Source organism: Monodelphis domestica, chromosome 2 (assembly GCF_027887165.1).
Source record: "Monodelphis domestica isolate mMonDom1 chromosome 2, mMonDom1.pri, whole genome shotgun sequence".
Taxonomy (NCBI): domain Eukaryota; kingdom Metazoa; phylum Chordata; class Mammalia; order Didelphimorphia; family Didelphidae; genus Monodelphis; species Monodelphis domestica.
This window is the reverse complement of record NC_077228.1, coordinates 163,749,664-163,774,968: the sequence shown is the minus strand read 5'-3', so window position 1 is coordinate 163,774,968 and position 25,305 is coordinate 163,749,664. Positions and strand designations below refer to the sequence as shown.

Genomic DNA, 25,305 nt, shown 5'->3' with positions numbered 1-25,305 from the left:
TTTCCTCAACTATAAAATAAGCTGGAGAAGGAAATGGCAAATGACTCCAGTGTCTTGCCAAGAAAACCCCAAAAGGGATCAAGAGTTGGACACAACTGAAAAATGACTAAACTGTAGAGCGAGTGGTACTTTTATGGTGCGACTTTGAAAGGGAGTAGTTGAGGGAAGGAAATAAAGTAATGATCAATGAGGAACAAAAAATGAAGTTTGGGGATTCAAAATCACTGGATTGGTTAGCATATGGTAAATGAGTTCAGGTAGATTATGAGTCCTAGGATGAAGTTCCAGGATGTCTGAGAGTTATAGACCAGTGGCAAGTCACACAATGCAAGCTTTTAGAAGAATTGAGTAAGCTGGCATAACAGTGGTAAAAAAAATAAACAAGTAGTAAGAAGTTGGGAGCATACAACATCAGCACTAGGAAAGTAGAGGAAAAAATATTGGTGGCCATAATTCTTTACCAGCTAACTTACTGTATGTTCAATAAACTAGGCATTCAATCTCTCATATACCTGCCTTTATCCAAGCTACTTCCTATGTCTAAAATGTACTCCCTGTTTACTTCCACCTTTTGAAATTCTGAATTCTTCAGTCATCTCGAGTACTAATTTCTACAGGAAATGTTTCAAGTTTCTAAGTTATTGGGGTTCTTTCCTTCCATCGAAGAGTCAGCTCCCAAACCTATTCTTTCCCCTTCCTGTCCCCCCAACTCCAGGAGTTCCTGTCACTCCCCCTCCTGACATATACCAGAAGCCAATAGATCCCAACCTCAGAAGTTTACTCCCCCTCTTGACATATGCCAGGAACTGATAACACCCCAGCCTCAGGAGTTCCAGTCAAGTTTCTGTTCACTCCCCCCACCCCAGGAATTCCTGTGCACTCCCCCTACCACTCCAGCATAAAAAAGCCTGCAAGCCCCAGAAGCAGGGCTCCAGCCATTTCTAGAATGCTGAGCCCAAACTGCAGTTTGTTTAATAAACTCCCTCCTGTGTGTTATATTGTTGGTCATTGTTTCATCCTTGGGATCAATTAACCCTGCACTTCACCATAAAGTACATAACAGTAATTCATTTGTATAAATGCTGTATGTTCCAATGAGAATATTAATTGCTTGAGGGTGGAATCTGAGGCTATAAGGTACAAAATATAACACAGCTGCTAGTCAACATATGTCATCCAGCTCTAATAATAATAATGGCTAATATATACATAGCCATTATATGGTTCTAAAGTTGTTTAACCCACATTATCTTATTTGATCATCACAACCAATTTTTTTGGTTGGTGCTATTATTAGTCTGTTTATATAGATGAAGAAACTGAAGCTTGGAGAGGTTAAAAATGATACAGTGAGTGTCAGAGGAAAGATTTGGACTCAAGTGCCTCCTCATTTCAAGTCCCACTACACATTGCTAAAGCTCTCCTATTCTACCAGACTTGGGAGATGTTTAATTCTTATTTAGTAGCCCTTTTCACCACTCCAGCTTTCCCTTGGGGCTTTCTGAGACTCCAGTTCCATTAGTTTAGAGGGCTAGAGCTTAGTCCAACATAGAATTCAGAGCCTCATTTCTTTGATCAACTCTTTGCCCTCCATTGTGACACACCCTAATTTTCCCCTTTCCCTTCTTTTTCTAGTGACATTGTTCCTCTCAGTCTTCTTTATCTCCTTCAGATCTTAAAGTTATTCCCATTCTACCACCCTGGATTCTTCCTCTTTTTAGAAGGGGTATTCCTCTTTGAGGTCTGGGAAATCTACATATGGGAAATGGGATATGACCCTTTAATCATGAAAAACTTTTGCCCCCACAAATGGCTAATCTTGGTTGTATACAGATGTTGTTTCTATTATTCCAGCACTAGGGGAAGAGGTGCATTAAGCAGTTGCTCAATATTACAGCAAGCCAAAGATGAGATATTTTAGTAACTTCAATAGCCACAAGATGGCCCCCAAAGCTTGAGATCTAGGCACCAAATAACAGTGAAACTCAATACCCCAGCGATTAAATGATCTACGTAAAGACAATTCCCAACATTTACCAAAGGTATTTGAGTTGGAGGAAGGAAGACAATTGAGATGAGGGCAATAACTCTTCCTGAAAGGAAAAAATGCAGCATCCCCAGCACAAAATGAACTTCCCACAGATAACTATGGAAAGAGTACATTCCTGAGAGATCCCACACTGAGAACAATGGGCAGGGTTTGAGGTGACCTTGTAAAGACAACTGCTTCTGTTCCCCCAAAACACAAGCCTATAGAGGTACCTAGTCTTCTTAGGATCACAGATTTAATTAGGGGTGTTGGATATTATCTAATTTAACCTCTCATTTTATAGATTAAGAAACTGAAACCTAGAGTTAGTTTCTTCTCTTCATTGTATCTTTGTATCCTAAAATCCCAGAACAATGCCTTGAATATCATCAACACTTATTAAATGTTGAATGGAATTGAAATGATTTTGAATGATGTTCGAAGACACCATGGCTAAAGTACCTTTGTTGTAAAATAAAAACTTGTACAAAGGGATGAAATAGAGAAAGAGAGAGAGAGAAGGATAAGCAAACAAAAAAATTGATTAAGGAAAATACATAGTAATCATAATTATGAATATAAATGGAATTCACTCATACGTAAAACAGAAGAGGATAGCAGAATGGACAATTTTGAAGAATTCCTGATGAAAAATACTATCTACCTTCAGAAAGTGAACTGTAGATTGAAGTATAAGTTTTTTACTTTATATTTTTGAATGAATGTTTAAAACAAGTAAAATACTAAATTAACTTATTTTTTAAAAGAAAAGCAGAATAAAAAATGCCAAACTATTTCTGTGATTATTTTATTCTGAAGGACTGGTATCTTAGATAAATGTTTTGACCAATAAGATTAAACTATACCCAGATCCCATACTTTAAGGTCTAAGCCTAACTGGTTAACATTTAAATGGATTGAATGATGAGTGTTTTTTTCCCCCAGCTCTTTTCTAGGATTCCCCACCACCACCAGTTCTTTTTGGTTTGTATATGTTTCTTAGTTAATGCATTACTCTAATTTTTTTATTTTTTAAAAAACTACTTAGGTCTATATGGATATAAAGGTAAAAATTATTTGACAGAAATACTTCTGTATATATAAAGACTCAATTGGAGCTTGACATTCAAGAATGATTATTTTATGTAATAGACTGAGTACTGCAGTCATTACATTTTTTTTAAAAAGAGAAGACAAAAATAAGGATAGAGAAAAAAGAACAGTGACAGAAGAGAAAAATCAGACTACCCTTTCTATCTGCTCTACCTGAATCTCTTTAGCCACATGATAGAATTTATCTAAATGATGTAGACAGGTGTCCTGGGCTGAGACTCTGACACTAGCTAGCTGGGTACCTTGAAACAAGTCAAGGCACCTCTTTGAAAGCTATTTTCCTCTAAGGACTCATATAGCCCTAAATTCTCTGTAGTAATATAACTCACAGATGAACCTGATGCACATAACTCTAAACAGAAGGAATCATCTTTGCTTCTATTCATAAGCTTCAAGAAATCCCAGGTCTTGGAAACACAATGAGCAGGAAAGTGAGAAGGGTGACTTAGAGTCGATGGAAGTCAATGGCTCAAAACCAATAGATACTTGTGGCCTGTCCTCAATGGGCTCCAAGTGAGAGAAGCTGATCCTATAAGGACTAAACAGATAAAAGGAATAAAGACAATTCACTTCTTTGAAAAAAATCAAAAGGTCCTCTAAGTACATCTTGGACTATTCTCTGCAAGTACTCAGCAAGCTTTTTCTTAAGACTTCTGGGAAGATAGAAATAGAAGTAAAAACCTGAATAAACACCCATTGAGGTCAAATAGAGAACTATTTGTATAGCACTGATGGGATTCCTGGCTGTATAGATAAAATTTAGGAGACTGATGCCCCATCTCCAGGAAATGATTAGAATTGAATTCTCATAAAATAGTTCCAGGTCACAGAGCTGAAACACACATATGTAGCATCTTCTTTCCATTCCACCCAAAACATTAAGATAATGATATAGTCACCATCCTGATTGATCCTAGGGTGTGCTTTTTTTATTTTTAAGTGGTTGCATTGGAAAAATAAAAGACCAAAACTACAAACTCTGAGGACTGCCAAGAACAAAAGCAGCTATTAATTACTCATGAAACTGATTTTAAAAGCAGGTTCTCCCTAGGCTTTGGTTGGGCAGTTGCTTTTTGATCCAAGCACAAGACTTTACACACACACACACACACACACACATATATATATATGTATATATATATATATATATATATATATATATATATATTTATATATATCTTGTTAGCTTCAGGCCAGAATTCCAGATCTGGGATCTCAGTACTGTCTGTCATCCCCTATGTTGGTGATCCCTCCCAACTTTATACCATCTGAAATTATGAGCATCAGTAAAACTTTGATGCATATGTCACTTGGGTGCATCAAATCCCTTCTCTTAAAAAAGAGGTGGGGCAAAGGATGACTGCCACTATGCTCTAAAGCTTACATTTTCCTTAATGTTGTTGTTTGTCCTTCATTTTCAAAGAGGATCAATGATATCATAAGTGATATTGTGCATGAATTGAACTTAAGTGAAGCAAAGTTGCCCAAAATTGTCAGACTCACTCTCTCTTTCAGTCATTCAAGTTCAGTGGCAAGACAAAAGTTAAGATGGCTGGTGATGGCCTGGGATGCAGTGAATGTTTAGCTTCTTCAATCTCTGACCAAGCCATAAGCATTCCACAGCACTTGCTTTGGCCACCTTAATGACTGTTGAAACAAATTGCTGTCATCCACCCATTTTGCCAAGGAAAGTCAATGCATTCTTGGGATAGACACCTCCCTAACTCACTGATGGGTGTATGATCTATCTTATCTTCAATCTTGTTTAGCCCATATGTGGAGGTGGTTTACCAGGGTGGACCGTGAAGGTGGTTTACCAGGGTGGACCAGGAAGGTGCATGAACAGCACTGAAAAGGGTTTGGCAAGCCTTGAAACCCTTTTCAGTGCTGCTCACCCACCTTCTGGGTCCACCTGGAACTCAACTCTCATCTACGGCTCCAAGAAGCTACAGCATTCATAATGGTCACAACCTGGTGTCTTCCTTGAACACCCATACACTGCTTCCTTACTATAATTAAATATCCAAGATACTGGATATTAGCTCCTTTCCCATTCCCTCTCCTATTGAACTGATGCAGAAAGTAAGTAGTGTGCACTTGAAGGCATGCAGGGCAAAGGAGGTGTGGAGGGTGGGTATTGGCAATTGATGGAGACAGGGGAAAAGAAAAAGAGCTTCAAAGAAGGATATTCAGAAAAAGGAAAAAATCTTGAAGGCCTTGCCCTTGTCTTGAGTGGCATAATAAGAGGTATCCCCCTACGCACATAGAGACAAACACATATGTTATTCACTAGAATCTTGAGAAAATAGTTTTGAGTTGGAACAACATGGTGATGGTTCTCTTGGAACCCCGGACTTTTGAGCATGAATTGAAGTTGAGTGAATGATGTAGCCAAGAGAGTAAGAGTAGGGGTCAATATCATATCTGGATCATAAATGTTATTTATTCATTAGATCATAGGATTTTCAAGCATCTGTTGAATGTACTTCCTTTTAGTAAAAATTTCCTCTGTAATATCAAGAATTATTATCTCAGGACCCTGTAAGTCACTATGTATACATTGTCCTAGGATCCCTAGCTGGAGGCTTTGAGTCATGAGACCCTTCAAGTCATGAGTTTCTCTCATGCAAAGCTTGCATAAGTAATTCTACTCCTCACTATGGCAATTTCCCATACTACTACAGTGAATATCTGTTTTCCTCTCATTTCCAGGATCTAGCTGCCTGTGAGACAAAAGGGACAAGTGGAATAGTCTTAAGATTACTGTTAAAGGCACTCAGTCATGCCCTCTAGCAGGGCTTTTAAAAGGATACATAGAGGGACAGAGCCAAAAAGGTTTAGTAGAAACAGGGAGCCCCAACCAACCTTAAAATAACTCCTGAGAACCAATATAGGAGTAAAAGAACCAACCAAGAAATGGAGTGAAGCAAATTTCATGCAGAGAGCAACTTGAAATGTAGGCATAGAGGATCTGGTTCACTGGGGTAAGAGGGGATCACAGCCTGCAGGAGGTCACAGCAAAGAGTATTGGTGCAAGCCCACTGTAAGCACCCCAACCCCACATCTACTGTTCTGAACCTGGACCCAAGACAATGTCCAGACCCTGAGACCCTGCCTAATTGCCCTAAGCCAACAGCAGTGCAACCCCAGCACCTACTCCTTAAAGTTCCAGCCCAAGCCTTCCAAGATGCCAAGCCCTAACACTGCATAGTCCACAAGCTGCCTGGCTGTATAGGGAGGCTCTGAGTCCCTGCCCAAGCTCAAACCAAGGCTCCAAGCTCCAGCTCAAGACAGTTAGCAAGGAGTCAATCTGCTGTGAACCCAAGGGGAAGCCTAGAGCCCATACTCAAACCCAGCATAAGGCAGTCTGTGTAGCAGACTGTGTAAGCCCAGAGCCACAGTTCAAGGCTGCAGTGAGGAACCAAACTCCAGTGCAAGGCAGTATATGATATACTTGGTCTCAGTAAGCCCAGACCAAGGCTCAGAGCCCCAGTGCAAGGCAGTCCACTGTGTCCTAGAGCCTAGAGTGAGGCTCAGAGTCCACCTTTGCTCAAAGTGAAGTCCCAGGGCAAGGCAGCCCTCAGGGTGCCTGACCTGTACAAACTCAGAGTGAGGCCCAAAGCCCTTGCCCAAGACTGATGCTAGGCTCTGAGCCCCAGCACAAGGTATCTCAGAGTGCTCTGAGCTCTGCAAGCCATCAGCAATCGCATGAGAAGTTGAAACAGCAGTGGGGGATGGCTTTCAGTTCTCCCAGCCCACAAGGCTTCAAACCACCTTAGAAGAACTGAAACTTGCAGAAACCCAGAAGAAATAGACCTAAGGGAAACATCAAGGAAATCGTGAAGTTTAAGAGAGTATCCTCTCTACCCTGAGAACAAAGCCCAACTTTAAGTGAAAAAAAAAAAGTTAAAAAAAAAGCCTGGGAAAATGAGCAACATCAATATATATATATATATATATATAAAAGTTTTATGGAAACAAAGAAGAGCAATGCACAGAAGCAGAAGGGAACAGTGAAAGCAAAGCAAATGGACACAAAACTTCAAAACAAATGAATTAGTCTCAGGCTCTGAAAGAGCTAAAAAAAAAAATAAGAGCTAGAGGGCAGAGCCAAGATAGAGGCTTAGCAGCAGTAAAAGCTGGAACCACTCAGATTCCTCCTCCAACCAACCTTAAAATAGCACCTCAAAAAGACTAGAAACACAGAATCAAAAAGGGGACAGAGTGAAGTAGCACTCCTGTAGAAAACAACTTGAAGGGTATATAGAAAGGATCTATTTCCACAGGAGAACAAGAAGTAAAATTGCACAGAGAAGTACAGGCCACCAAACCCTCACTTAGTGTGTCAGGTTCCAAACCTGGGCACAAGCCAACTCTGAGGCCCCAGGACCCTGCCTAAGCAGCAACAGAGCATGCCACACCCTTGAAGTCCCAAGCTCTGGTACAAGCCTGCAGTGCCAGAAGTCCATAGTGCTTGGCCTATTCAAGTCTGTGGTGAAGCTCCTAGCCCTGGAGCAAAATAGCTCACAGTGTTCTAAGGTCTGTAAGCCATTAGAAGTCCCTAGAGAAGACTGAATCAGCGGTGAGAGCTCAGTCCAGAGCTCTCAGCCTACATGTTGTCGTATCACCTTGGAAGAACTGAAACTTGCAGAAAACCAGAACTAGAGCTGAGGATAGCAGCAAGGAAAAATTGAAGTTTTAGAGAGTATACTCACTACCCTGAAAACAGAGTCTACTTTTAAGATATAAGTAAAAGAAAAAAAGAAAAAAGAATGAGCGTTGCAGGTGCATGGATATGGCCTCCAGGTGGCATTAGTCCCAGTATGGATCCCAGTGGTGGAGGTCTTGGATTGCAGCCACAGGAATCCAAAGGGCCCCATACTGTAACAATGCAGGATTTGGTGGATGAAGATGTAGAGAAAATAGACCAAATTGAAAACCCACCAGTAAAAGTCACCACTGAAGCTTCCAATGATAATGTCACTAAAGAAGATGAGTTTGGTTCAGAAGTTATAAAAGTATATATTTTTAAAGCTGAAGATGAAGATGAAGATGATGTGGAAATAGGTGGAACAGAAGTTGTTACAGTGATTTCCGCAATGGACATTCTGTCCCTGGAGTACTTGATCAGCTGGGATGTGTTGGCCATTGCAGCGGGAGAAGATGGTTTACATGGCAGTTAAAGACTCATCTCATGAGGGTGAAGATATCGATTGTGCTGACATAGCTGATGAAGTTTACATGGAAGTCGTTGCAGGGGATGAGTAAGCCCCTGCTCTTCCTAAGGCCCAGGTGGAAGATTCTGGTGTGAATAAAACATTTGTTCCTGTAGCCTGGGCTGCAGCATATGGAGATGAAAGTCTTCCCCAGAGGTATGAAGATTATTCCAGGAAATAATTTGAACACCAGATTAGAAAATAAAGATGGTACCTCAGCACAGTACCTTCAGATTTTTGATAGTGTTAACACAAATAAAGCACTTAAACAGAAGTCCAAGAGAAGGAAACGGGGAGAAAGCAGGCTATGGCAAACAGCTATTATAATTGGTCCCAATGGGCAGCCTTTGACTGTATACCCTTGCTATATTTGTGGGAAGAAGTTTAAATCCAGAGGATTCTTGAAAAGACACATGAAGTATCATCCTGATCATATGATCAAGAAAAAATACCAGTGTACAGATTGTGACTTCACAACTAGTAAGAAAATAAGTTTTCATAACCGCTTAGAAAGCCATCAGCTCATAAATAAAGTCAATAAAACACTTGAACTCACAGAATTCACAAAAAGATACAAAGAAGCTAGTCCACTGATTTTAAACAAGCTTTATAAATGCAAATACTGTGACTATGAAAATGCAGAACAAGGACTCTTGAATAGACATTTACTCACCTTTCATAACAAACATTTTCCTCATTTTTGTGTTGAGTGTGGGAAGGGATTTCATCACCCCTCTGAACTTAAGAAGCACATGAGGACCCATACAGGGGAAAAGTCATACCATTGTCACCACTATATTTTCTGGTGCGCTGATCAGTCTAATCTTAAAACTCACATGAAAGCCAAACACAGCACTGTTTTACCATATAAATGTGAGCGCTGCCCCCAAGCCTTCTCTGATGAAGCTGAGCTTCAGCAGCACCTGGAGTTTTCCAAGGACATAAAACACATTAGTGCCCTCACTGTGACCACAAGAGCACCAATTCAAGTGACCTTAAGCAACATATCATTACTAAAGATTTCCCCCACAAATGTGAAATGTGTGAAAAGGGCTTTCATTGTCCTTCTGAGCTCAAAAAGCATGGTGAAACCCATAAAGGTACAAAGTCCATTAGTGTAGACACTGTGACTTTAGAACATCTGATCCATTTGTGCTCAGTGGCCATATCCTCTCTGTTCATACTAGAGACCCCCCTTTAAAAAAATGATGCAAGAGAGGATTTAGGCAGCAGACTGAACTTAAGAAGCACATGAAGACCCATAGCAGAAGGAAAATTTACCAGTGTCGTTATTGTGACTATAATACTACAGATGCCTCTGGCTTTAAGCGACATGTAATCTCCATACATACAAAAGACCACCCACATACATGTGAATACTGCAAAAAGGGAATCCATAGGCCATCAGAAAAAAATCAACATATAATGAGACACCATAAAGAGACCATTATATAAAATGATATATATAATAAAAAACAGAATTTAGAGACTGGGATTACATTGACTAGAGAAAATGAAAATCTCATGAAGCTGTTTCTCCTGGTTCCAAACTTTGATATGAAATCATAACCTTACATTCTTTGTCTTAAAAGTCTTAAAAATGTATTTGGGTTGACAGTGATCTGATAACCCAAAGACTTGCTCATCATAGCTCAAGCACTATTTATAGATTGTGATTAGGGAGCTCCACAGAATGGTTGCAGAAAGGCTGCTGAATGTTTATTTCATAGTATTATTATGCATTGTTAGGCAGAAGGGGGCAGAGAGAAAAGAGGAAAAGAGAACTGAATGTGCTGTTTGATTGATGAGAAACATCATTGGTCTCTATAATGGTGGGATGGGAGATCAGGAACGCTTCTAGAACAACCAAGCTTCACTTATGCAATTTTGGGATTGAGAAGGCAGAAGTAGGAGAGATGGCAATTGATCATTGATCATACTTCATCATCAGGCTTTTCTAGAACATCTGGAATGAGTTTCCAGAAATAGTTGTTGTTTCATTTGTCCATTTTAAAAAGCATTTCATTCAGAAGCTTTTTAGGTTAATTCAGTACTTTTAAAAGCTGAGTTTCAGAGCTGCTAACCTATTTCATTATTAGATAGGTTAGATAGGTTTTTTAAAAGATAGAATTAAATTAAGAGGTATGGGGCAATAGTTCATTGCTGAGAATAAGGGAGGGAGGGTGTATATAATTTCCCTTTTGCCTGACACTACAGTTGAATGTTCTTCTATATGGCACAGTTTGCAAAAGTATACCTGTATCTAATGTGGATTTGAAATCAAATCATTGCAGCAATAGTGTTGCAATTCAGTACTATTTTTCCTTAATATTTTAGGAAGCTTCTTTTAAAATTTAAAAAAGTTTAAAAAATGGTTCAAAGAACACAACTTTATTAAATTACAGTAAATATTTAGAGGTTCTTTAGGACAGTCTTAGACATGATTATTCTAGTCCAACTTGACTAAATTAATTAAAAGGTGCAATTTTATGCCATTGAAAATAAAAATTTTATAATATAAACATGCATTTTCATTCTGAGGCAGTATTTATGCAGTATTTAGCCAGAATAATATGCTGCCAATGAAATTAATTCAAAGATGCATCTCCAGTTTACAATATATAAATTTAATATACACATTCATTTTAAATGATGCTTTGTATTAGCATGCTCCAAATCAAAATGGCATTTAATATAACAAGCTGATCTAGGGCTATTTAATGAAAAACCTATTCATAAATGTTATGCATAAAATGTGTATGTTTTACCTTTTTTAAGTTGCTTCATGTTTGCACACAACTGTTGTCCACATGCTAACCCCCTGGGAGGAGCCCTCGGAGCTCCTGGAAGCCGCGGCCCCTCCCCCTCAGAGAGCAGGGTCGTCTGGAACAACAGCAACCCTCAGGGCTGGCAAAAGGGCCTCGGGAGCCGGCTATTCTGAAGGCCACATCCTGAAAACAACCTGACTCAGTCCCAAAATTCCAAAAGAAACAAGAAGAAGGGGGCGACTTTGGACACATTTTATGGAGCAAAAATACAAAACACAGAGGAGATAGAAGAGGAAAGACAAGCAAATGCTCCAAAACCTTCCAAAGGAAATGGAAACTCTCCACAAACCCATGAAGAATTTGAATCTGAAATGATCAAAAAAGATGGAAGCCTTCTGGGAGGAAAAGTGGGAAATAATGCAAAAGAAATTCACGCATCTACAAAACCAGTTTGACCAAACTGTAAAAGAAAACCAGGCTTTAAAACAAGAACTAATAAAGCAAAGCCAAAAGAGCAAGAAATTGGAAGAGAACATAAAATATCTCACTGACAAAGTGACAGATTTGGAAAATAGAGGGAGAAGAGATAATTTAAGAATAATTGGGCTTCCAGAAAAGCCAGAAATAAACACCAAACTCGACATCGTAATACAAGAGATAATCAAAGAAAATTGCCCAGAGATTCTAGAACAAGGGGGCAATACAGCCACTGACAGAGCTCACAGAACACCTTCTACACTAAACCCCCAAAAGACAACTCCCAGGAATGTAATTGCCAAATTCCAAAACTCTCAAACAAAAGAAAAAATCCTACAAGAAGCCAGAAAAAGACAATTTAGATATAAAGGAATGCCAATCAGGGTCACACAAGACCTTGCAAGTTCTACTCTAAATGATCGTAAGGCATGGAACATGATCTTCAGAAAGGCAAGAGAGCTGGGTCTTCAACCAAGAATCAGCTATCCAGCAAAACTGACTATATACTTCCAAGGGAAAGTATGGGCATTCAACAAAATAGAAGATTTCCAACTTTTTGCAATGAAAAGACCAGAGCTCTGTGGAAAGTTTGATATCGAAAATCAAAGAGCATGGAATACCTGAAAAGATAAATATGAAGGAAAGGGAAAAGGAGAAAAATGTTATCTTCTTCTTTTACTCAAACTCTCTTCTATAAGGATTACATTTATATCAATCTATGTATACTAACATATGGGGAAAATGTAATGTGTACATAGGGGGAAAAGAAAGACCAAATAGAATAATCGTTCTCACAAAAAGATTCACATGGGAACGGGAGGGGAAGAAAACTCCTATAAGAAGGAGAGGTAGAGAGTTTTTACTTAAACCTTACTCTCAGGTAAATCAACTCTGAGAGGGAAGAACATCCAGATCCATTGGGATCTTGAATTCTATCTTACCCAACAAAGGTAGGGAGAAGGGAAAACCAAGGGGGGGAGGGGCAGAGGGAAAAAAAGGGGAGGGAAAGAGGGGGGGAAGGGGAGGGAGCAAAAAGGGAGGGACTAAAAAGGGAAACATATCAAGAGAGGGGACAAGGGGGACTGATTTAAAGTAAATCACTGGACTAAAAGGTAGAGCCAAAGAAGAAAAGGTTACAACCAGGGAAGGATATCAAAATGCCAGGGAGTCCACAAATGACAGTAATAACTTTGAATGTGAATGGGATGAACTCACCCATAAAACATAGACAAATAGCAGAATGGATTAGAATAAAAAACCCTACCATATGTTGTCTTCAAGAAACACACATGAGGCGGGCTGACACCCACAAGGTCAGAATTAAAGGATGGAGTAAGACCTTCTGGGCTTCAACTGACAGAAAGAAGGCAGGAGTGGCAATCATGATATCTGATAAAGCCAAAGCAAAAATAGACCTGATCAAAAGGGATAGGGAAGGTAATTATATTTTGTTAAAAGGGACTTTAGATAATGAGGAAATATCACTAATCAACATGTATGCACCAAATAATATAGCACCCAAATTTCTAATGGAGAAACTAGGAGAATTGAAGGAAGAAATAGACAGTAAAACCATATTAATGGGAGACTTAAACCAACCATTATCAAATTTAGATAAATCAAAAAATAAATAAGAAAGAGGTGAAAGAAGTGAATGAAATCTTAGAAAAATTAGAATTAATACACATATGGAGAAAAATAAATAGGGATAAAAAGGAATACACCTTCTTCTCAGCACCACATGGCACATTCACAAAAATTGACCATACATTAGGTCACAGAAACATAGCACACAAATGCAGAAAAGCAGAAATAATGACTGCAGCCTTCTCAGATCACAAGGCAATAAAAATAATGATCAGTAAAGGTACATGGAAAACCAAATCAAAAACTAATTGGAAATTAAACAATATGTTACTCCAAAATCATTTAGTTAGAGAAGAAATCATAGAAACAATTAATAATTTTATTGAGGAAAATGACAATGGTGAGACATCCTTTCAAACCATTTGGAATGCAGCCAAAGAGGTAATCAGAGGTAAATTCATATCCCTGAGTGTATATATCAACAAACTAGGGAGAGCAGAGATCAATCAATTGGAAATGCAAATAAAAAAAACTTGAAAGCGATCAAATTAAAAACCCCCAGCAGAAAACCAAACTAGAAATCCTAAAAATTAAGAGAGAAATTAATAAAATCGAAAGTGATAGAACTATTGATTTAATAAATAAGACAAGAAGCTGGTACTTTGAAAAAGCAAACAAAATAGACAAAGTACTGGTCAATCTAATTTTAAAAAGGAAGGAAGAAAAGCAAATTAACAGCATCAAAGATGAAAAGGGGAACAGCACCTCCAATGAAGAGGAAATTAACGCAATCATTAAAAATTACTTTGCCCAATTATATGGCAATAAATACACCAATTTAGGTGATATGGATGAATATATACAAAAATACAAACTGCCTAGACTAACAGAAGAGGAAATAGAATTCTTAAATAATCCCATATCAGAAAATGAAATCCAACAAGCCATCAAAGAACTTCTTAAGAAAAAATCCCCAGGGCCTGATGGATTCACCAGCGAATTCTATCAAACATTCAGAGAACAGTTAATCCCAATACTATACAAACTATTGGACATAATAAGCAAAGAGGGTGTTCTACCAAACTCCTTTTATGACACAAACATGGTACTGATTCCAAAACCAGGCAGGTCAAAATCAGAGAAAGAAAAATATAGACCAATCTCCCTAATGAATATAGATGCAAAAATCTTAAATAGGATACTAGCAAAAAGACTCCAGCAAGTGATCAGAAGGATCATCCATCATGATCAAGTAGGATTTATACCAGGGACGCAGGGCTGGTTCAATATTAGGAAAACCATCCACATAATTGACCACATCAACAAACAAACCAACAAGAATCACATGATTATCTCAATAGATGCAGAAAAAGCCTTTGATAAAATACAACACCCATTCCTATTAAAAACACTAGAAAGCATAGGAATAGAAGGGTTGTTCCTAAAAATAATAAACAGTATATATCTAAAACCATCAGCTAATATCATCTGCAATGGGGATAAACTAGATGAATTCCCAATAAGATCAAGAGTGAAACAAGGATGCCCATTATCACCTCTGCTATTTGACATTGTAGTAGAAACACTAGCAGTAGCAATTAGAGAAGAAAAAGAAATTGAAGGCATCAAAATAGGCAAGGAGGAGACCAAGTTATCACTCTTTGCAGATGACATGATGGTCTACTTAAAGAATCCTAGAGATTCAACCAAAAAGCTAATTGAAATAATCAACAACTTTAGCAAAGTTGCAGGATACAAAATAAACCCACATAAATCATCAGCTTTTCTATATATCTCCAACACAGCTCAGCAGCAAAAACTAGAAAGAGAAATCCCATTCAAAATCACCTTAGACAAAATAAAATACCTAGGAATCTACCTCCCGAGACAAACACAGGAACTATATGAACACAACTACAAAACACTCGCCACACAACTAAAACTAGACTTGAGCAATTGGAAAAACATTAACTGCTCATGGGTAGGACGAGCCAATATAATAAAAATGACCATCCTACCCAAACTTATTTATCTATTTAGTGCCATACCCATGGAACTCCCAAAATATTTCTTTACTGATTTGGAAAAAACAATAACAAAGTTCATTTGGAATAACAAAAGATCAAGGATATCCAGGGAAATAATGAAAAAAAAAAACACATATGATAGGGGCCTTGCAGTCCCAGACCTTAAACTATATTACAAAGCAGCAGTCATCAAAACAATTTGGTACTGGATAAGGGACAGAAAGGAGGATCAGTGGAATAGACTGGGGGTAAGAGACCTCAGCCAGACAGTATACGATAAACCCAAAGATCCCAGGTCTTGGGACAAAAATCCACTATTCGATAAAAACTGATGGGAAAATTAGAAGACAGTATGTGAGAGATTAGGAATAGATCAACACCTCACACCCTACACCAAGATAAATTCAAAATTGGTGAATGACTTAAACGTAAAGAAGGAAACCATAAGTAAATTGGGTAAACACAGAATAATATACATGTCAGACCTTTGGGAGGGGAAAGGCTTTAAAACCAAGCAAGACATAGAAAGGATCACAAAATGTAAAATAAATAATTTTGACTACATCAAATTAAAAAGCTTTTGTACAAACAAAACCAATGTAACTAAAATCAGAAGGGAAACAACAAATTGGGAAAAAATTTTCATAGAAACCTCTGACAAAGGTTTAATTACTCAAATTTATAAAGAGCTAAATCAATTGTACAAAAAATCAAGCCATTCTCCAATTGATAGTTGGACAAGGGACATGGATAGGCAGTTTTCAGATAAAGAAATCAAAACTATTAATAAGCACATGAAAAAGTGTTCTAAATCTCTTATAATCAGAGAGATGCAAATCAAAACAACTCTGAAGTATCACCTCACACCTAGCAGATTGGCTAACATGATAGCAAAGGAAAATAATGAATGCTGGAGGGGATGTGGCCAAGTAGGGACATTAATTCATTGCTGGTGGAGTTGTGAACTGATCCAACCATTCTGGAGGGCAATTTGGAACTATGCCCAAAGGGCGACAAAAGAATGTCTACCCTTTGATCCAGCCATAGCACTGCTGGGTCTGTACCCCAAAGAGATAATGGACAAAAAGACTTGTACAAAAATATTCATAGCTGCGCTCTTTGTGGTGGCCAAAAACTGGAAAACGAGGGGATGCCCATCAATTGGGGAATGGCTGAGCAAATTGTGGTATATGTTGGTGATGGAATACTATTGTGCTCAAAGGAATAATAAGTGGAGGAATTCCATGGAGACTGGAACAACCTCCAGGAAGTGATGCAGAGCGAGAGGAGCAGAACCAGGAGAACATTGTACACAGAGACTAATACACTGTGGTATAATCGAATGTAATGGACTTCTCCATTGGTAGTGGTGTAATGTCCCTGAACAATCTGCAGGGATCTAGGAGAAAAAACACGATTCATAAGCAAAGGATAAACTATGGGAGTGGAAACACCGAGGAAAAGCAACTGCCTGACTACAGCGGTTGAGGGGACATGACAGAGGAGAGACTCTAAATGAAACTCTAATGCAAATATTGACAACATGGAAATGGGTTCGAATCAAGAATACATGTGACACCCAGTGGAATCACGCGTCGGCTATGGGGGTTGGGGGATGAAAAGAAAATGATCTTTGTCTTTAATGAATAATGCTTGGAAATGATCAAATAAAATATTATTTTAAAAAAACAGAATTGACCCTCTGGGAAAAGATTTTTTTTAATACAGTGAAGAAAAGACTCCCTTGAAAAGTAGAATGGACCAAAAGGAAAAGGAATTTCAAAAGGTCATGAAAGAAAATCCATCTTTAAAACTTATAATTGGGCAAACAGAAGTCAATAACTTCATGGGACATCAAGAAACAATAAAACAAAATCAAAAGAGTGAAAAAATAGCAGAAAATATGAACTATCTCATTGAAAAAAAAAGCACTACTGACCTGGAAAATAGAACCAGGAGAGACAATTTAAAAATTATTGGACTACCTGAAAGCCCTGATTTTTAAAAAATCATAAGTATCATATTAGAAGAAGTTATTAAAGAAAACTGCCCTGATATTCTTGAGCAAGAAGGTAAATAGAAATTGAAAGAATTCATAGAACACTTCCTGTAATAATTTCCAAATGACAACTCCTAGAAATATTATAGCCAAATTCAAGAACTCCCAAGCCAATGAGAAAATACAGTAAGCATCCAGAAAGAAATTATTCAAATATTGCAGAGCCCCATGAGGATTACACAGGATCTGGCAGCTTCTACATTGAAGGATTAGAAGACTTAAAATATGGTACTACAGAAGGCAAAGGACCATGGTTTACAACCAAGAATCATCAAAACTGACCATATTTTTTCATGGGAAAAAATGGTGATTTAAAAAATAGATTTCTAAGCATTCCTGATAAAAGGGCCAGACAAACCGAAAATCTGATGTGAAAATACAAATTCAAGAGAAGCATAAAAAGGTAAAGAAGAAAAAAGAAAATTTAAGAGATTCAATAATTGAATTGTTTATATTCCTACATGGAAAGATAATATTTGTAACTTAAAAATTTTATCATCATCATAGTATTAGAAGAAGTATACATAGACAGAGGGTTTGATAGTAAGCTGTTTAAGATGACATGCAAAAAATATCAAGGGGTAAAAGAGGATTGCATTAAGAGAAATGGGAAAAGAGAAGTAAATTATACCACATAAAGAAGTGAGAAAAATAACTATTGTTGTAGAGAGGAGAATGAGGGTGTTGACAAGCAATACTTAAACCTTACTCTCATCAGAATTGGTTCAGAGAGGGAATAACATTCAGACTGTTTGGTGTATAGAATCCTGTATTACCTTATAGAGAAGTAAAAGAGGAATAAGAAAGAGGGTGATGGGGAGGGGAGTAATATGAGGGAGGGAGAATGAGAGGAATAATTAAAAGCAAAATACATGTGTGGAGGGACAGAGTGAAAGGAAAAAGTGCAGGACCAAAAGGAGAAAACAAGATGGAGGGGAATAGACAAATGGCAATCATAACTGTAAATGTAAATTGGATAAACTTATCCATAAAACAGAAACAGATAGCAGAGTGCAAAAAAAAAAGAATCTTACAATATGTTGTTTACAAGAAACACATTTGAGACAGGTAAACACACAAAGTAAAAGTAAGGAAATTGAACAGAATCTATAGGGCTTCAATTAAGAATTTTAAAAAGCAAGAGCAGCAGGAAATCTGCTATCTGATATTATAGTTTGTGGCTCTCTAGGAAAATCACTTTGGGCTGACAAGGACCAATTTTTTTTTTGCTTTCTTCCTTCAAATTTATAGTAAGTGGAGAAAGGTCTGGTCCACAGGAAAAGAGCTGAGGAGCTGAGAGCTGTTGAAGACAATCCACATGGTTGAGGAAGGAGTAGCTTAAATTAGATAATGGTGGGAGGGAAATCAGCATCCCAATCACATGGGACAGGGAAGAGTAAACCAGACTTGTACTGCCTGAGCCTAGCTCTGTGACAAAGTGAGTGGGCCACAGGAAAGGCTGCTGGACAGGAAGTGGAATCAGTGACAGCTCTGAGACATACAAAGAAAGTAGATACCAGGGAAGTGGTTTCCCTGCTCTCTTTGACTTTAAGACTTGTGGGTGATCATTTGTATCATATTCAGTGCTTATCTATACATTAGAGAAAAAAAAGTCACAGTTACCCAGGGAAGTGACTAATTCATTCTAAATAAGCTCTGGGCTTTCACTTTAGAATAGTTCATTAATATTCATTTGTAGTCAATTTGGTACTGGCTAAGAGATAGAAAGATGGATCCATAGAATAGACTTGGGGCAAACTTTAGCAAGCTAGTGTTTGATAAACCCAAAGCTCCCAGCTTTCAGGACAAGAACCTGCAATTTGACAAAACCACTGGGAAAACTGAAAAAGAGTATGGGAAAAATAAGGTTTAGATCAACATCTTATACCCTATACCAAGATAGATTCAAAATAGATAAATGACAAATATTAACAGTAAAATCATAAATAAATTAGGAGAACACAGAATAGTATACCTGTCAGATCTATGGGAAAGGAAAGAATTTAAGACCAAGCAAGAGACAGATTGCAAGATGTAAAATGAATAATTTTGGTTATATTAAATTAAAAAGGATTTTGTATAAACAAAACCAAAGCAACCAAAATTAGAAGGGAAGCAACAAACTGGGGGAAAATTTTATAACAAAAATTTCTGACAAAGGTTTAATTTCTCAAATTTATAAGGAACTAAGTCAAATATACAAGAAATCAAGCCATTTCCCCAATTGACAAGTGGTAAAGGGATATGAATAGGAAGTTTTCAGATGAAGAAATCAAAACTATCAATTATCACTTGAAAAAGTGTTCTAACTCCCCTCCTGGTTAGATAAATACAAATCAAAACAACTCTGAGGTACCACCTCACACCTAACATATTAGCCAATATGAAAACAAAGGAAAGTGATAAATACTGGAGGGGATGTGGCAAAATTTCAATGCTGATGCATTGCTGGTGGAGTTGTGAATTGATCAACCATTCTGAAAGGCAATTTGGAATTATGCCTAAAGCCCTTTAAAATAATATATACTCTTTGATCCAGCAATACTTCTATTATGTTTGTATCCCAAAGATAATGTAAAAATATTTGTACAAAAATATTCATAGCTGCACTCTTTGTAGTAGCAAAAAAAATGGGAAATGAGAGGATGTCTCTCTATTGGGGAATGGCTGAATAAATTGTGTTATATGATGGTGATGAAATACTATTGTGCTATAAGGAGTGATGCACTGCCTGATTTCTATATCAACTGGAAAGACCTCCACAAACTGATGCAGAGCGAAATGAGCAGAACAAGGAGAACATTGTACACAGAAATGGAAATACTGTGGAATGATCAAATGTAACAGACTTTTGCATAGTAATGCAATGATCCAGGACATCCCTGAGTGACTTATGAGAAAGAAAGCTATCCCTATTGAGAGAAAGAACTGTGGGAGTAGAAATGCAGAAGAATAACATATGATTTATCACTTGTTTACATGGGTATAGGATTTGGGGTTTTGGCTTTTAAAAGATTACTCTATTACAAAAGTGAATAATATGGAAATAAGTATCAAGTGAATTGCTTGTCAGCTCTGGAAGTGGGGAGGAAAGAGGGGAGGGAGAAAAAAATGAATCATGTAACCAAGGAAACATTTAAAAATAAATTTTAAAAACATTTTTAAATGTGGCTTATAAGATATATTAAGCAATTGTAGGGAATATTTTCACTTTTCTTTTTGTGTACCCTACTATAGCTATGAATTAAATGACAAAAATGGGACGGGAAGGGAAGGGAAGGGAAGGGAAGGGAAGGGAAGGGAAGGGAAGGGAAGGGAAGGGAAGGGAAGGGAACGGAAGGGAAGGGAAGGGAAGGGAAGGGAAGGGAAACTCTTCGTGGACTTATCTCTGGGATGAAAATGAGGAAAACAGGCCAAAAGAGAAGGCAGAGGGTGTTTAAAATTCAACTTTAGGATAAGCTGCTATAATGTAACATTCAGTTCCACTAGATTTTTATTTTCATCGTAATCAACTGATTGAGGCACTTCTTTGTGGGAAATACAGAAAGAAACAACATCTGGGATCTAAATGAGTGTGTGGGTGGGGGGGATGAAATTTGAGAGCTATTTCTGGAACTAACTCATTCCTCTAGATTTTTAGAAAATAGAAGTCATGGACACTGAGGTGAGAAATGGGAGGAAGGATGTGACATAGATGGCTTTTGTCACCCCTAGCTCCATTGGAGGGCAGCTAGGTGGTCCAGTGACTAGAGCACTGAGTCTGTCAAGACTAGGTAAGCTGCAACCTGTTTGCTTCAATTTCCTCAACTGTAAAATGGGGATAATAATAGCATTTACCTCTTAGAGTTGTTATGAGAACTAAATGAGATATTTATAAAAAAGCTCTTAGCACAATGCTTGGCACATAGTAATAATTGTTATTACCCTCCCCTATTTCTGTCAAGGGCACCACCATCCTTCCAAGTTATTTCTATCATTTCTTCATGCTCTAACTGTCTATGAATCTCTAGCTCTTCTTATGCCTTTACTCACGTGTGAGTCTTCTACTCATCCACTGTTCCCTCTCCACTTTCCACATTATTTCTAAACTCGACTTCCTCAGGACCCATTTTTCAGAAAACTAAAAATAGGTTTGATTTATCAAATGGGGAATGGGTCTTGGTTTTATGAATTTGATTCAGTTCTCTATATATTTGAGAAATGAGACCTTTATCAGAGAAATTTGCTCCTGTTTCCCTTCTAATTTTGGCTACATTGGTTTTGTTTGTGCAAAAGCTTTTTAACTTCACCTAGTCAAAATTATCCATTCTACCTACTGTGATTCTTTTGTGTGGTCATAAACTCTTCCCTTATCCATAGTTCAGACAGTTAAATTTTCTATGCTTTCCTAATTTGCTAATGATTATTCTTCCTTTATGTATAAATCATTTACCCATTTTGATCTTACCTTGGCATACAGTGTAAGATATTGGTCTATGTTCATTTTTGCCAAACTGCTTTCCAGTTGTCACAGGAAATCTTGTCAGATAGTGAGTTCTTGCACCCAAAGCTTGGATCTTTGGATATGTAATAAGTTATTTATTAATTAGGTAAGAAATTAGAGACTCTTGATAAATTGGAATAAGTGATAGAGCTGAAGACATGTTTCTGAATAAACTGTACTCCTTTAACTCGGAGTGGAATCCTAAAGGATGATGGGAAAGAATTTTCCCAAGGAGTCTCGGGAAAAGTCTGTTAATCAACAATCACTCCTTGGACAGTCCTAGTTAAAGAAGGGTGTCCAGGGAGCTTGCTCTGAGAGATTTGGAAGATTTAGAGAGAAGGATATCTTGAAACATCTTGATACAGTTGCTGTGCAGTTCTTCTGGAATTTCCACCAGGAAGCTGTATAGAGCAAGAAAATCTGTCTGTGTGAAGGAGCTGACAGGCTGAAGGGAAGCAGGTTGTGAATTTCTGATTTAAGGAGATTAATAATTACCTTAGGATAATAAGTTAGATATTATATATTTAGATAGAGTAAGGAGTTAAGTCAGAGTTGAGAAATCAAGCAAGAAACAATCTTGTGAAAGACAGATTTTGGAGGGTCTGGAATTTAGCTAGTATTATTAGATATAGAGAAATATCTTTCCTAACTTTCCAATTCAATTTCTATATTTCCTTTTCCTATCCCCATTCCTTTAGAATTTAATATAAACAAAATTTTTGTATAACTGATCTCCAGCTGATTGTATTCAATTGACAAATTCAACCATCAACCCCAACAATTGAATCTCCAATAGCCTATCAATAGACCATCAATAGCTACCATTTAATAACAGATCAAATTCCCTATGACAGATATATCAAACTCTTCATTACTGTGATCATTTTGTGCTGTGTATTGTGTACTTTATCTATTCCATTGGCCCACTGCTTTATTTTTTTAGCCAATACCAGATAGTTTTGATGATTACCACTTAGTTATACCATTTGAAATCTGATATTGCTAGGCCACCTTCCTTCACTTTTTTTTTCATTGATTCCCTTGATATTCCTGACCTTTATATTCTTCCAGATTAATTTTGTTATCATTTTTCCTAGATCTACAGAAAAATTCTTTGGAAGCTTGATTGGTATATTTCTGAATAAATAAATGAATTTAGAATTATCATTTTTATTATATTGACTTGGCCTACCCATGAGCAATTAATATTTCTCAATTTGTTTAGATGTTTTTATTTGTGTGAAAAGTATTTTGTAACTATTTTCATATACTTCCCATATTTATTTTGGCAGGTAGATTCCCAAGAATATATTTTCTACAGTTACTTTAATTGTAATTTCTCTATCTCTATCCATTATTTGTTGCTAGTATGAAGAAATGCTGGTGATTTGTGTGAGTTTTATATACAAAAACTTTGTTAAATGATTGCTTCAATTAGTTTTTTTAGTTTGTTCTCTAAGGTTCTCTAAGAACACCGTTATATCATCTGCAAAGAGTTATTAGTGTTGTTTCTTCATTGCCTAGTCTTATTCCTTCAAATTCTTTTTCTTACCTTATTGTTATAGCTAGCATTTCTAGCACAGCATTGAGCAGTAATGGTGATGATGGACATGCTTGCTCCATCCCTGATCTTCCTGGGAAGGCTTCTCATTTATCCCCATTACAAATAATGCTTTCTCTTGGTTTTAGATAGATATTGTTTATCTTTTTATGAATTCTCCATTTATTATTATGTTTTCAGTAGGAATTGGTGGCACATTTTGTCAAAAGTTTTTTTTTCTGCATCTATTGAGAGAATCACAAAGGTGTTTTAGAAACATTTTTATAATTAATTTAACATAATTGGTTTCCTTCACAATCGCACATATTTTAAAAATACATTTAAAACATTATTTGGAGAAAAGATCCATAATGTTCACCTGACTGCCAAAAGTTCCAAGACACAAAAAGAATGAAGAACTGTTGATACAAAGCTTTAAAGATTATAAAACATTCCTCTACAAGAAATCTGAAAATAAGGAAGTACACATGACTATGTACAAAGCACTGAGTAAAGCATCCTATTAAGCTGCTTCTGTCTTCCTTCCCTCCAGATCAAAGTTATCTATCTCTCCATTCCTCTATTTTTCTTGACTTCTATACTTGGGTTTCCTTTGTAGATCTATCTCACTTACCGACAAGTATTTTTACTTGTCATTTGTACCCCACCACCACCACAGAGTAAGCTCCTAGAGAATAATGTCTCCTTTATGACATGCCAAAGGGGCTGAGTACAGTATGTTGCACACAGTAGGATTTAGGATTTCCTGAATGCAAATGACTAACACCTTAATGTGAATGAGTTTTTGTTCTACTTTCCTCCATATTGAGAGAGTCAAAACAGGTTAGGGTTGGGAGAGAATGTGATAGATAAAGGGATGAATAAACGATTAAAGGGAAGACAGGAGAGCAAGAAGTAATCACTACAATCTTTGCTGGTTTCATCCATTCCACACATTTTCTAGGATTATTCTCTAGCTTTCTGGACAGAATGTGATCACCTAACAGTCAAGCAGGAGGAGTCTTGACAGTCTGATCAGTGTGTATAAAAGAGGAGATGACAAGGAGAGAGGGGAATACAGTGTGGTAAATTAACCAGAGTTGGGAACCTAGATAGTTTCAATTCCAATAAGCAGCTTATATACTTCCCCTCTGGCTCAGATCTTTGGTCCTCAAGGCTACCTAACAATGGGGGGAAAAAAGAAATCCTGACTTTCTGGCAAGAAAGTCAGGTTTTTGGCCCAAGTCTGGCAGCTGGGGGCTCCCTAAGGTTTTAACCTGAAGGGTACCAGTAAAGGGGTTGTGAAAGAAGGGGTATGCAACAAGTTATATCAAAACCTCGAGAGAAGAAAGAGTAATCAACAGTGTCAGAAGCTATATAAAGGTCAAAGAGAATGAGGCTTGAGAAAATGTCATTATAATTGGCAACTAAGATGCATAATAATTTTGGAGAGAGCATTTTAGTGGAATGATAAAATCAGAAGCTAGATTGTAAGAATTTAAGAACAAGTGGAGTTACTTTTTGAAGGGAAGAACAAGTGGAGTTACATTTTTACCTTGGAAGAATGGGTAACCTGGGCACAGTGTGCCAATGATTGTTCCTAAGTTTAGATCATCCTAAAAGGATTCTCAAATAGAGAATAGAAGACCCAGAAAACAGGAACCAAATTATGGTATACAGAAAGAAGAACCCCTATTCCCCATTCTCTATCTGTTAAATTATTTGACACAATGGGGATTTGCCAGTCTTCTCTCTAAGGTACATCCAGCCCTGAGGACAGGAAATACAAAAAGCATTGGCATTTCTTTGAGGTAAAATCATGGACTAGTCTATTCTGAGCTTTGAAAAACATGCATATTTTACATAGTTTTTAAAGTTTACAAAGTCTTTCATATATTATTTCATTTGAGTCACAAAATGATCATAAAAGGTATTCCCATTTTACAGATTGGGAAAATGTCATTGTGATTTGCCCATGATTACTTAGCTAGTGCCTTAGCTGTGAT

The 25,305-nt window shown here is 37.3% G+C and overlaps 1 protein-coding gene and 1 pseudogene across 1 annotated transcript in view; one reads left to right on the top strand and one right to left on the bottom strand.

Moving 5' to 3' along the window:
• The window catches only part of LOC103100675 (SLAM family member 9-like), a 30,955-nt gene extending 6,798 nt beyond the window's left edge, over positions 1-24,157 (bottom strand). Inside the window, exons 1-2 of the mRNA XM_056816156.1 lie at positions 23,312-24,157; positions 21,724-21,832 (exon numbers count right to left, since the gene is read on the bottom strand). Coding sequence (XP_056672134.1) covers positions 21,724-21,832; positions 23,312-23,410 — 208 coding nt within the window. The 5' untranslated portion in view covers positions 23,411-24,157. The remainder of the gene's footprint in view (positions 1-21,723; positions 21,833-23,311) is intronic.
• Positions 7,961-9,813, top strand: LOC107651324 (zinc finger protein 711-like; annotated as a pseudogene).
• Positions 24,158-25,305: the final 1,148 nt, after the last annotated feature.